Source organism: Xenopus laevis, chromosome 7L (assembly GCF_017654675.1).
Source record: "Xenopus laevis strain J_2021 chromosome 7L, Xenopus_laevis_v10.1, whole genome shotgun sequence".
In the NCBI taxonomy this organism is placed as follows: domain Eukaryota; kingdom Metazoa; phylum Chordata; class Amphibia; order Anura; family Pipidae; genus Xenopus; species Xenopus laevis.
In genome coordinates this window covers 82729727-82742026 of record NC_054383.1, presented here as the reverse complement: position 1 = coordinate 82742026, position 12300 = coordinate 82729727, and the positions used below count along the sequence as shown (strand labels likewise).

The 12300-nt window shown below is 44.2% G+C and overlaps 1 protein-coding gene across 4 annotated transcripts in view; it reads left to right on the top strand.

Annotated features, from left to right (window-relative positions):
- The window catches only part of LOC108696457 (histone-lysine N-methyltransferase 2A), a 120231-nt gene that overhangs the window by 36347 nt on the left and 71584 nt on the right, over positions 1–12300 (top strand). For all 4 annotated transcript variants that reach the window (XM_018225851.2, XM_018225849.2, XM_018225850.2 and 1 more), the window contains 4 exons: positions 6229–6406; positions 6593–6827; positions 6917–6981; positions 7068–7463. In XM_018225851.2, the coding sequence (XP_018081340.1) occupies positions 6229–6406; positions 6593–6827; positions 6917–6981; positions 7068–7463 (874 nt within the window). The remainder of the gene's footprint in view (positions 1–6228; positions 6407–6592; positions 6828–6916; positions 6982–7067; positions 7464–12300) is intronic.

The window sequence follows — 12300 nt, the reverse complement described above, 5'->3', positions numbered from 1 at the left end:
CACAGGTGTGAACAATACAGGGGATTACAGTCTGAATTTGAGGTTTAAACAATGCAGGGTCTTAAAGTTTACACATGATAAGCAGACACAGCAGACTCGTGGGGGGCCACACAAGGGGGTCAAGGCCCGTGGGCTACAGTTGGACAGCCCTGGTTTACATTGATGTCATAATAAGTAGAACATTGTTTCTCTTGCAGATATCTGTGGGACACAGGGACCATGGGGTTTAGCTTCTACCTTCAGGAGGCAGGACACTAGAACAAAAACTGACTCCGCCCCCTTCAGCTATACCCCCTACTCACCGCAGGGGATCTCAGTTTTTCTAGTGTCCTCAAGGAGTCAGGATGTTAATCCAGTCAGGATTATTCTGCGGCCAGACCTTGTGTTTGGCACCAGGGGTTGTCCTGGAGTTCTCTGCTTAAGGGAATCTCCTTTTAAGGCTTCCCCCTTCGTGGGATATCTGCACTGGGGCGAATAAGTCTCTTATGGAGCGAGCCACACAGCATTTAATGGTGTCATGTAACATGAGCCGTAGCTGTCCAGAGCAGAAGGCTGAATGCGGGCATCCTGTGATATGATGGATGTCCAGGGTCTGTGAGTATTGGCGTTTTTACGCTGGAGCATTTATTTGGCGAGTAATGGTGTTTTTCGCCCCCTCAACCTCTCCCCTGGTCCTATTGTGTCTTCCGACTTCGGCCCCAGTGTGTTCTGTTAGGCGCGTGGGGAAGGGCGCACCTGGAGATTAATTCTGTGAGACTGCGTTCCACTGCGGAACGCATAGACGTAGCTCGGGTCGGCGATGACTCATCACTTCCGTCAGCGCCATTTTAAGTGCGCAAGGGATTCGAGCAGCGTGTGGGTGTTTGCGGCCAGCCGACAGTCAGCACCTCAGGGAGAAAAGGTTGTCGGCGGTTAGGAACGGAGGTGTCAACACTCCTAGCGTGCGTGTGCAGGACCCGTCTCGGTGTTACTAGTCGGTGCTTCGCTGACTCAGCAGTTGTTCTTCACGGTCAGACACAGGGGCCAGGGGTGGGGAGAAAGTGCCGAGGGGGGCAGGCACAAGGGTAAAAGCTTCCTCAGAGCTACCTCAGAGTGTGTTGGTTTTAAAAAATACATAAAAAAGTTTTTCCATCATGGCGGATAAAAAGTCTGAAGGACCGTTTGCTAGGACCAGTCATGCTGCTTCTAAAGTTAAATATTTAGCATGCTCCAAGTGCCGCAAACGCCTACCAGCTGGTCATAAAGAGACCTTATGCAGTAACTGCGTTCCGCCTTCTTCGGCTGAGGGGTCACTGAGGGCTCAGGAACTGCAGGAAACTGCTGTGACAGACAATAGGGAGGATAATTCTCCTCCGCATGTACCGACCGCCACTGCTCAAACTCACATAGTCGCTGAAGTAGCCCCGCCTGCATGGGCAACCCAGTTATCTTCCGGCATTCCTAAATTGGCGGCATGCTTAGATAAACTTCTAGACAGACTAGATCAGGGTACAGTGGAACCTAAGACCCGTGGCCACAAACGTGCAGTTCCTTCAACATCTCTGGAACTCAGTGAGGAAGAATCTATAGCCAATTCTCCTACAGAGGATGATTTTTCACAAAGTGAAGGTGAAATATCAGATGGCCAAGAGGATAATGAGGAGCCGACTAGATCCTCAGAATCTATAGACAAGTTAATTTTGTCGGTAATCAAGTGCTTGGATCTCAAGGAATCTGAGCTTTCATCAGATTCTTCTCAGTTAATGTTTAAACGTCAGAAAAAATCGGTACCAATATTTCCTTCTCACCCTCAACTAGACAACATTGTTCAGTCCAAGTGGGAACAACCGGAGAAGAGATTTCAGGCTAATCGTCGTTTTCAAAGACTTTATCCGTTTCCAAAAGAAAATATTGACAAATGGGGTTCTCCTCCATCTATAGATGCTCCGGTTTCTCGACTGTCTAAGAATACAGCTCTGCCGGTTCCAGACGCATCGTCCTTCAAGGACTCTATGGACAAAAAGTTGGAAGGACTTCTGCGTGCCATTTTTTCCTCATCGGGAGAATCCTTAAGGCCCATTTTTGCAACGGCATGGGTAAGCCGAGCTCTTCAGACTTGGATTTCATCCTTGATGGATGATATTGCTTCAGGAAGACCTAGACAAGAACTTCTGGACATCACTTCACAAATTAAGGATGCGTCTGATTATATTTGTGAGGCATCTCTTGATGCAGCCCAAGTAGTAGCGCGTACTTCAGCATTATCGGTGGCGGCACGCAGATCCTTATGGTTGAAACTCTGGTCAGCAGATCTATCATCAAAGAAATCTCTTACCACTCTACCATTTAAAGGAAAACTTCTGTTTGGGTCTGATTTGGATAAAATTATTAGTCAAGCCACAGGGGGCAAGAGCACGCTCCTTCCACAAAATAAACCTCGGTCTACTTTTCGGAAAGGACGATTTTTTCGTTCCCCACGCTACACCAAGACTTCAACTTCCAGGGACTTCCAGCCTCAGTCTTCAGGAAACAAAAGTAGATTCCAGAATAAGTTCAAGAGCAACTGGCAGAACAGACGAAACCAGGCAAAGCCGTCAGACAAGTCATCTTCAGCATGACTATCAAATCGATCTCAGTCTGCAACCTACAGTCGGTGCCAGGTTGCTTCACTTTCAAGAGGTTTGGCGAAGAACCACTCAGGATTCTTGGGTACAAAAAATTGTATCCCGAGGGTATCAGCTGGAGTTTTCTTCCATCCCTCCATCTCGATTTTTCATGTCAAGAGTGCCAACAGAACCACAAAAAAGACAAGCCTTTTTCGCAGTAGTACTCAATCTAGTACAAGAAAAAGTCATTGTACCTGTTCCCCCAAAGGAAAAATTTCGAGGGTTCTACTCAAACCTCTTCATTGTGCCAAAAAAGGATGGCTCCTTCAGACCAGTATTAGACCTAAAAAAGCTCAATACATTCATTCGACCAGCTCATTTCAAGATGGAATCCCTACGCTCAGTTATTGCCAGTATGAGACCGAACGAGTTCATGGCCGCTCTAGATATCCGGGACGCGTATCTTCATATCCCGATTTTCCAAGTCCATCAGAAATACTTGAGGTTTGCTTACCTAGGACTACATTTTCAATTCGTAGCACTACCATTCGGCCTAACCTCGGCTCCACGGATCTTTACCAAGGTGATGGCAGCAGCGGCGGCATCTCTCAGAGTACAAGGGATATCCATTACGCCCTATCTGGACGACATTCTTCTGAAGGCGCCATCTCACCAAGAAGCACAGAACAATCTGGCCCAAGTGATACAATCACTGACAAGCTTGGGTTGGATAATCAATACCACAAAGTCAAAATTAGTTCCCAGCCAAAAACTAAAGTTTTTAGGTATGATTTTCGACACAAAGAAACAGAAAGTTTATCTGCCGCAGGACAAGATAGAGAATATTTTAGCGTTGGTACGACGTCTCACCAAGACTCCGAACACTACTGCTCGGTTTGCCATGAGACTACTGGGATCCATGGTGGCCACAATAGAAGCGGTTCCCTTTGCGCAGTTCCATCTCAGGGAATTACAATGGAACATTCTAACACAGTGGAACCGAACAAATCTGTCTCAGAGAATTGTTCTACTTCCCAAGACCAAGGTGTCATTGACATGGTGGCTGAACTGCAACAACCTGTCCAAAGGGAGAAACCTTGCAGATCCCCAATGGCGGATCCTCACTACGGACGCCAGTCTAAAGGGCTGGGGGGCAGTGTTCGGCACACTCACAGCTCAGGGGATTTGGTCATCAGCAGAAACTCAACTGCCAATAAACATTCTAGAACTAAGAGCGGTGAAGAGGGCTCTCAGTTATTGGCAACAGATAATGAAGGGAATAGCCATCCGAGTTCAATCGGACAACGCGACAACGGTGGCTTACTTGAATCACCAAGGAGGTACTCGCAGTCGACAAGCACTCCAGGAAGTAAGCCAAATTCTGTCGTGGGCGGAAAAACACAATGCAACTCTATCCGCAATATACATTCCGGGCCTCGAAAATTGGGAAGCCGATTATCTGAGTCGACAGACATTGGATCCAGGAGAGTGGTCTCTAAAGCAAGAAGTGTTCACCTTGATCACAGAAAGATGGGGAATTCCGGACATAGATCTTATGGCATCAAGAGCAAAAAGGAAGGTACTACAATTCATGTCTCGTTGCCGGGATCCTCTAGCACTCGCAGTGGATACCATGACGGCTCCATGGGAGTTCCAACTAGGCTACGCATTTCCCCCTCTGCCTCTGCTACCCAGGTTAATTCAAAGAATTCAAAGAGAAAATCACACAGTGATTCTAATAGCACCACACTGGCCTCGACGAGCATGGTTTTCCGATCTGATAAATTTGTCCAGAGAGGAGCCATGGCCACTACCGAATCTACCAGATCTACTATCTCAAGGCCCCATAGTACATCCCAACTCGAAGATGCTCAATTTGACGGCATGGCTACTGAGACCCTAGTGCTGAAATGAAAGGGGTTTTCTTCAGAGGTAATAAAGACCATGATAGCAGCAAGGAAACCAGTCTCGTCGAAGACTTATTACAGAGTGTGGCGTTGTTTCAAAGATTGGTGTGTTCAGAAAGGAATACCTTTTGAGGACTGTTCAATTCCTGGCATTTTAGAATTCCTTCAAGTTGGTTTGAATAAGGGACTGTCTCCGGCATCATTAAGATCCCAAGTATCAGCACTTTCGGTTCTGTTTCAAAGGAAGCTGGCAATTAATGCGGATATTCGAACATTTTTACAAGGAGCAACTCATATAGTTCCTCCATATAGAGATCCTCTTCCTCCGTGGGACCTGAATTTGGTGCTGTCGGCATTGCAGGGTCCTCCGTTTGAACCCTTGGCTTCCATTCCTATGGCGTGGCTTTCCTGGAAAGTGGCTTTTTATTAGCTATTTCGTCAGCGCGCCGAGTATCCGAACTGAGTGCTCTATCATGTCAACCACCCTTCTTGACATTTCATCAGGATCGAGCAGTTCTACGCACCATTCCTTCATTTGTACCCAAGGTCATATCGGATTTTCATATCAACCAAGACATCACAGTACCATCGTTCTGTCCTCATCCTGAATCAGCTAAGGAGATTGCCTTGCATGCCTTAGATCCTGTAAGAGCCATCAAGTTTTATTTAGACAGAACCAAAGAATTTCGAAAATCATCTTCGTTGTTCATCATTCATTCAGGAATACGCAAAGGTTTTCCGGCATCTAAAACGTCCATATCCCGATGGATAAGAGAAACTATTAGACGCGCCTACGTGGCCAGAGGAAAAACTCCTCCAATACTCATCAGAGCCCATTCAACGAGAGGTGTCAGCACTTCATGGGCCTTCAGGAATCACGCCTCAGCCGAACAAGTTTGCAGAGCCGCAACATGGTCCTCTATCCATTCATTTACAAAATTCTATAAATTTGAGGTCTTTGCGGCATCGGATGCACGCTTCGGGAGGAAGGTATTACAGGCCGCGGTAGTTTAAAGACTTCGGCCTCGCTTCCTCCCTCCCTATTAGTTGGGACAGCTTTGGTATGTCCCCATGGTCCCTGTGTCCCACAGATATCTGCAAGAGAAAAGGGGATTTTGTGTTACTCACCGTTAAATCCTTTTCTCTTCAGCAGTCTGTGGGACACAGGGCATCCCGCCCAGGAAGCGATTCCTCAGACTGTTATTCGCCATCAAGTGGTTGTTTGTATATAGTTATGGAGTTCTATTTCTTCTTGGTTAATTCAAAACTGAGCTCCCCTGCGGTGAGTAGGGGGTATAGCTGAAGGGGGCGGAGTCAGTTTTTGTTCTAGTGTCCTGCCTCCTGAAGGTAGAAGCTAAACCCCATGGTCCCTGTGTCCCACAGACTGCTGAAGAGAAAAGGATTTAACGGTGAGTAACACAAAATCCCCTTTTTGGATACTGCTAAAATCAATCGTTTCATACAACATAATCTCCCTGTGTATGGCCACTTTTAGTCTGAACGGCAAAAGGGTTGTGACTCAATCATAAATTTTCTGCAGAGCTTTAACAGTCACGGTGTAAAACAGAAGAGCTTATTTTGTCATAAATCGTGTACTTATATTAGGATTTACAGTTAAAATTGCATTTCTTTACTGGAAAATGTATAAATATCACAAGCCCTATTAAAATACTTTTAATGAATTATTTAATACTTCTTTAAATACATATAAAAAACAAATGTGGTATTTACTTTAGGGCCAAGAAAGTGACTCTTCTGAGGCATCGGTTCGCGGTCCAAGGATAAAACATGTTTGTCGCCGAGCTGCCGTGGCCTTGGGGCGCAAAAGGGCGGTTTTTCCAGATGACATGCCCACATTGAGTGCCTTACCTTGGGAGGAGAGAGAGAAGGTCCTGTCTTCCATGGGAAATGATGGTGAGTTTATAGTTTAGAAACACGAGTAGAGGATTTGCAGTACACCGCTTCTGTTATTCTTACAAGCATCCAGTAGATTTCTTGTATGCATTCAAGGGTTGGTATTGTCATTGCTGTTGCAATGGTAATTTTTTGTGTGTGTGTGTGTGTTGACAAGTCCCTGTTAGCCCTTCTTTTATCTTACAGACAAGTCCTCCATTGCTGGATCAGAAGATGCTGATCAGCCAGCTCCGCCACTCAAACCTATAAAACAAATCACACGCAACAAGGCACAGCAAGAGCCTCCTGTGAAAAAGGGACGCAGATCTCGACGTTGTGGACAGTGTCCAGGCTGCCAGGTTCCTGATGACTGTGGCATATGTACTAACTGTCTTGATAAACCTAAATTTGGTGGAAGGAACATAAAAAAACAGTGTTGCAAGTAAGTTGTTTTTATTACTACCTCTTTCGTAGGTTAAGAATACCAACATAATATACATTTATCTTTCATTGCTTTACATTTTTCTGTAGGATGAGAAAATGCCAGAACTTGCAGTGGATGCCATCTAAGGCTTATCTTCAGAAGCAAGCTAAAGGTAAGATGAATCATATTTCATCCAGACCAGACTAAAGTTACTTGTCTTTTTTAGTTGCTGGAATTGAATATTTCTCTCTCACTCAGCTGCAAAGAAGAAAGAAAGGAAATGCAAGGTGACTGAAAAGAAAGAGTTGCCACCTATTAAGAGCCCTCCAGAACTAAAACCCGCCTCTGCCCTTGGCACCAGTTCTCCCTCTGTACAAGAAGAACCTTCAACCCCATCTCTGCTTCAAAAAAAGAATGAGCCTCCTAGGAAACAGACTGAGGATAAAGTAGAAGAGCAGATACCTGCCGCTTCCACAAGCGAAACCAAGCAATCCCCAAATTCCCGTAAATCCACCAAGCAGCCTGCTTCACAGCCTTCCACTAACCCTTTACTGGTCCCATCAACCTCCACACCACCTGCAAAAAAAGATGCTCCAAAGCAAGTTCCTCCTGAATCTAGGAAAAAGCAGCCTCCAGTGCTCCCAGAAAATACCTGTAAGTAAAAAGGCCTTCTTAACTGAAACTGTTTTGGAAAGCAAGGATAGCTTGCCTAAGAAAACACCATACTGAGTAAATGGAAACTACACCTTTTCATCTGTAAAGTTTACAATTGTTACTTTTCTTTATGCTTTGGTTCCACTGTAAAATTATGTGTACCTTTGCTAAGTAGCGGGGTGGGCGGCTGCTAGTCACGCACCTCTTCTGTTGCCAACCCCTAGTCTGGAACCTTGTCCCCCAATGCATCATGGTCAGCATGTGTGCATGTGCTCTTTTGGGGGGAGATGGTGGCGATGAGGTGGCTTGGTCTTCTTGGCCCTTCATTGCCCTTCATCTGCAGTTTATAGAGGGCTGCTCTGTAACAGACTTAATGTATAGCGCAGTACCTTCTCATTCACAAACTCAAAAATCTGCATTTTCTCATTGATTGATTAATAAATAGATGTGAGAAGTCATGGGCTGAGTAAATTATGTGGCTAGTTTTTATCAGAATGGCATTATTACTGTGCATGTGGCTTAAAGGAATTGTTCAGTATACAAATAAAAACTGGGTAAATAGATAGGTTGTGCAAAATAAAAGTATTTCTAATATAGTTAGTTAGCCAACATCTATAAAGGCTGGAGTGACTGGATGTATAACAGAACAGAACACTACTTCCTGCTTTTCAGCTCATTGTTTCCACTGGCTGGTTACCAAGCAGTAACCTGTCAGTGACTTGAGGGGGGGGCACATGGGACATAACTGTTGCATTTGAATATGAGCTGAAAGCTAAGGATCAATAGCAAACTCACTGAACAGTTATGTCCCATGTGACCCCCCCCTTCAAGTTTTTATTTTTACACTGAACTGTTCCTTTAACGTTCTTCAGTATACACTTTAGGTCTTATTTATAAAGAAGAGTTTCAGGACCATCCAGTCTTGTTCAGATTCCCTCCGTCTGGCAATCCTTTCAGGGGCTTGTTTCCATGAATCTACAAATAATATCTGTGAGGCTTTGCTAGATACAGTGCAAGTGGTCAGTCGGATTTCTGCACTGGCAGTTGCAGCACAGCATTCTCTCTCAATGAAATTGTGGTAAAGAACGAACCTACATTCCCTTCAAGGGAAAACTTCTCTTTGGTCCAGATTTGGACAAAATAATTAACTAGGTCACTGTGGGCAAGAACACCTTGCTCCTACAACCTAAGACCCTTCATTTATCAGCAAGAACATTTTGTTGACCAACAAGCAAAGACTCTAGCCCATAGCCTTCCGACCAGATATCCAGCAGCAAGTTCGGTAACAAGAAGTCCAGTACAACATTCTACATACGGGGCCTGCATACAGCTATAGAAAGATTTTGCCACTTCTCTTGCACTTAATCAAGTCCTTGGTTTACCATTTGGAATTTTACTCCTTTCCTTTTGCCTTTCTTCATGTCCAGGATCCATCAGTACCGCATGAAACACCAGGTCTTTCAAGACATTGTTTCCAATCTTCTACACACACAAGCAGTTTCTCTGATTTCGCTTGGGGATTGTTTCAAGGGCTACTGTTAGTATCTATTAATAGTTTAAAAGAAGGGAGAATCTTTTTGCCAGGTGTTAGACCTAAAATTCACCCAACCCTGGAGGTTCAAGCTGGAGTCCCTCTGGCTTGTCATAGCTGCTATGACCCCTGGGCTTGTGACATAAAGGATCTATACCTTTATGTATACATTTCCCTCTACATCAGAGGTACTTGCGATTCGCATTCTGAAGCCACCACTATCCGTTTACAGCACTTCTGTTCTGACTGCCGTCAGTTCCATCTGTTTTTACCAAGTTAATGGTGCTTGACATAGATGTGATCTTCAGCGGGAGGATTTCCATCACCCCCCTACCTAGACAATCTACACACCAAGGCTCCATTATTCATGGAAGCTGATCACATTCCCTACTCTTCTATGGACCCTCTGCAGGAGCTCAGTTGGTGCCTTAACAAATCATTCCCAGTCCCTTACTGTGCAGCAAATGTTTGTCCCAATATTATTCACTTACAGTCCTTAGTGATAGTCCTCCTGGCCAGATGCTTTATGCAACTCTTGGGGTTATGGTGTTGAACATCATCTCCCTCAAGAAATTAAACGTCTTACTTCAGAAGATTGGTTTTCCCTTTAAACCTGAGCAATGCAAAGCAACCACCTCTCCTCAGACAGGTCCCTTGCCGACCTCCTGTGGTAGATAATGTCAACAGGTGCATGCATTTTAGGCTGGGGAGCTGTCTTGAAGGATTTCTTTGTGCAAGGCTATTGGATCCTATTGGATAAGAGTCTACTGATCAGTCCTCCCTGAGCTCCGAAACATTTGACTCTCCCTTCATCACTGGCAACAGGAGCTGAGAGATTGTCCAATCGGACAACTTCACAGCTGTAGCATACATATACCACCAGGGCGGTACAAGGAGCAGAGCAGCACTTAAAGAGGTCAAGCTCATCTTTCATTGGTTAGAAACCATTTGCCCATGATTAAGTTACCTTGCAGGTACGAAATATGTAGGGCCTATGGAGATGCATTTATACTTTTAATTATGACTAATAAAGACCTTTTTAACTTGTATTATTGGCCCTGTGGATTCCTCTAAGTGCCGAATAGCCCTGTTCTTTTGCTGTGTGTTTCAAAACCCTTTTGCACTCAACTGTCTGCATCTACATTCTCGGCCATAAAAATTGGAAGACAGAATACTTAAGCCATCAGTCACTGGATCCATATTAAAAGTCTTCTGTGAGGTAACATTGAAATGGGGTGTGCTGGAAGTGGACCTCATGGTGACAAAACCAAAAGATACAAAATATCATCACCCATTACTGGGACCCGCTGGTGGGAGCTGTGGACACGTATGCCTTGACCTTTTATCTGGCTTACACCTTCTGAATGCTTCTCCTCCTTAACAGGATGATTAACGGGGATGTAAAGGCAAAAAGATAAAATCCAATTTTTTACTTTCTTTGTTGAAAAAGAAATCTATCTCCAATATACTTTAATTAAAAATGTGTACAATTAACCTGATTGTATGCAGTGAAATTCCCTTCATTTTATTTGCTTTGATTGCTGCCGATAGGAAACTTCAGACGGTCCCTAACTGCTCGGCAAGATATCGATTGGGGAAGCCCATCGGAGGGCCCCATACACGGGTCAATAAGCTGCTGACTCCGTCTGTCAGCAGCTTATATCGGCCCATGTATGGCCAGCTTAAGACTCCTGTTTTCTCTGGTATGCAACTAGTCCTAGCTATACCGGTTTGGGAGTATAGCTAATAGAGAAGTTTGTTTCTTTTTTTGTTATGTCCTGCCTCCTAGTTGTCCCAGCTATATGCCACTGTTCTTCTGTCCCCTAAGTGATTGAAGAAAATGATTTAACAGGAAGTACACTAAATCTTCTTATTCTCTACTTTTAACTTGAACTATCACCATGTTAAAATCTCAATTCAAAAGATTAGTAAGTACTAGGGTAGTAAGAATGTGAGTGAAACATTGCATAAACATCTGTTTATGGCTAGTAAAACCAGTGAGTTTATAAAAGTTATTTGGTGGTTCCACTGAAGTATAAGGTTTTGGCGTAAATTCGCGGTAAACCGTTTTGTAATATACAAGTTACACCAAAGAAGACCCCTGGGATTCTTTTAAAGTGGAAATTTTCAAATACTTTACTACTGCACATACACAACAACGTAATACAAATCAGAATGAATTAATCATTTGGATGGGTATAAGTGCTCATCAATGGCCCACAGCAGCAATGACCACTAACACCCATTCAAAATGAATGTGTGGGACAGCTTTGAGCAGGACACATTGTAATAAATGTGTACATTTAACAGTTAGGAAAGGGTTGATAAACAGGAGTATGGCCACCATTAAAAATCACGGGGCCCCATACAACATTTTTGGGGGCTCTGCCCCCAACCCCAGACCCCGTCCCCTATAAGTTTAAAAAAAAACAAAAAAAAACAAACATTGGCACCAGGGCCCCCCATGAAAGTGGGGTGGGCAGAGCCATTCAGTCGTGGGCAGAATCTCTAGTCCATGACATACAAGAGGGCTCTCCTAGATCAGATCTACTATAAACAGCAAGGTCAATGCTGCAGGCATCGGACTACTTGTGTGCGGCCATTCTGAACGCAGTTCAAATTATTGCACATTCTTCTGCGCTCTTTGTGGTGGCATGGCAAACACTCTGGTTAAAGAACTGGTCAGCAGACATCGGCTCAAAGAAGTTGCTTCTCTTCATAGGGGAGTCTCCTATTCGAAGAGGAGCTAGAGAAAATTATCTCGCAGGCCACGGGTGGGAAGAGCACCCATCTTCCTCAATCCAGGGCCCGCTCGGTCACGCTTTCAAGACGTGGGAAATTTGTGCGGACTGCTTCACCACACTTAATACCTCTCCACAGAGATCTGGCTTCAAGAACATACCAGGAGAGCGAAACTGTTACACATGGAAGCCCAGCAAATCACATAACAAGCCCCCTTGTTATGTGATATTTATGCAATCTTGAACTATCACCATGTTAAAATCTCAATTCAAAAGATTAGTAAGTACTAGGGTAGTAAGAATGTGAGTGAAACATTGCATAAACATCTGTTTATGGCTAGTAAAACCAGTGAGTTTATAAAAGTTATTTGGTGGTTCCACTGAAGTATAAGGTTTTGGCGTAAATTCGCGGTAAACCGTTTTGTAATATACAAGTTACACCAAAGAAGACCCCTGGGATTCTTTTAAAGTGGAAATTTTCAAATACTTTACTACTGCACATACACAACAACGTAATACAAATCAGAATGAATTAATCATTTGGATGGGTATAAGTGCTCATCAA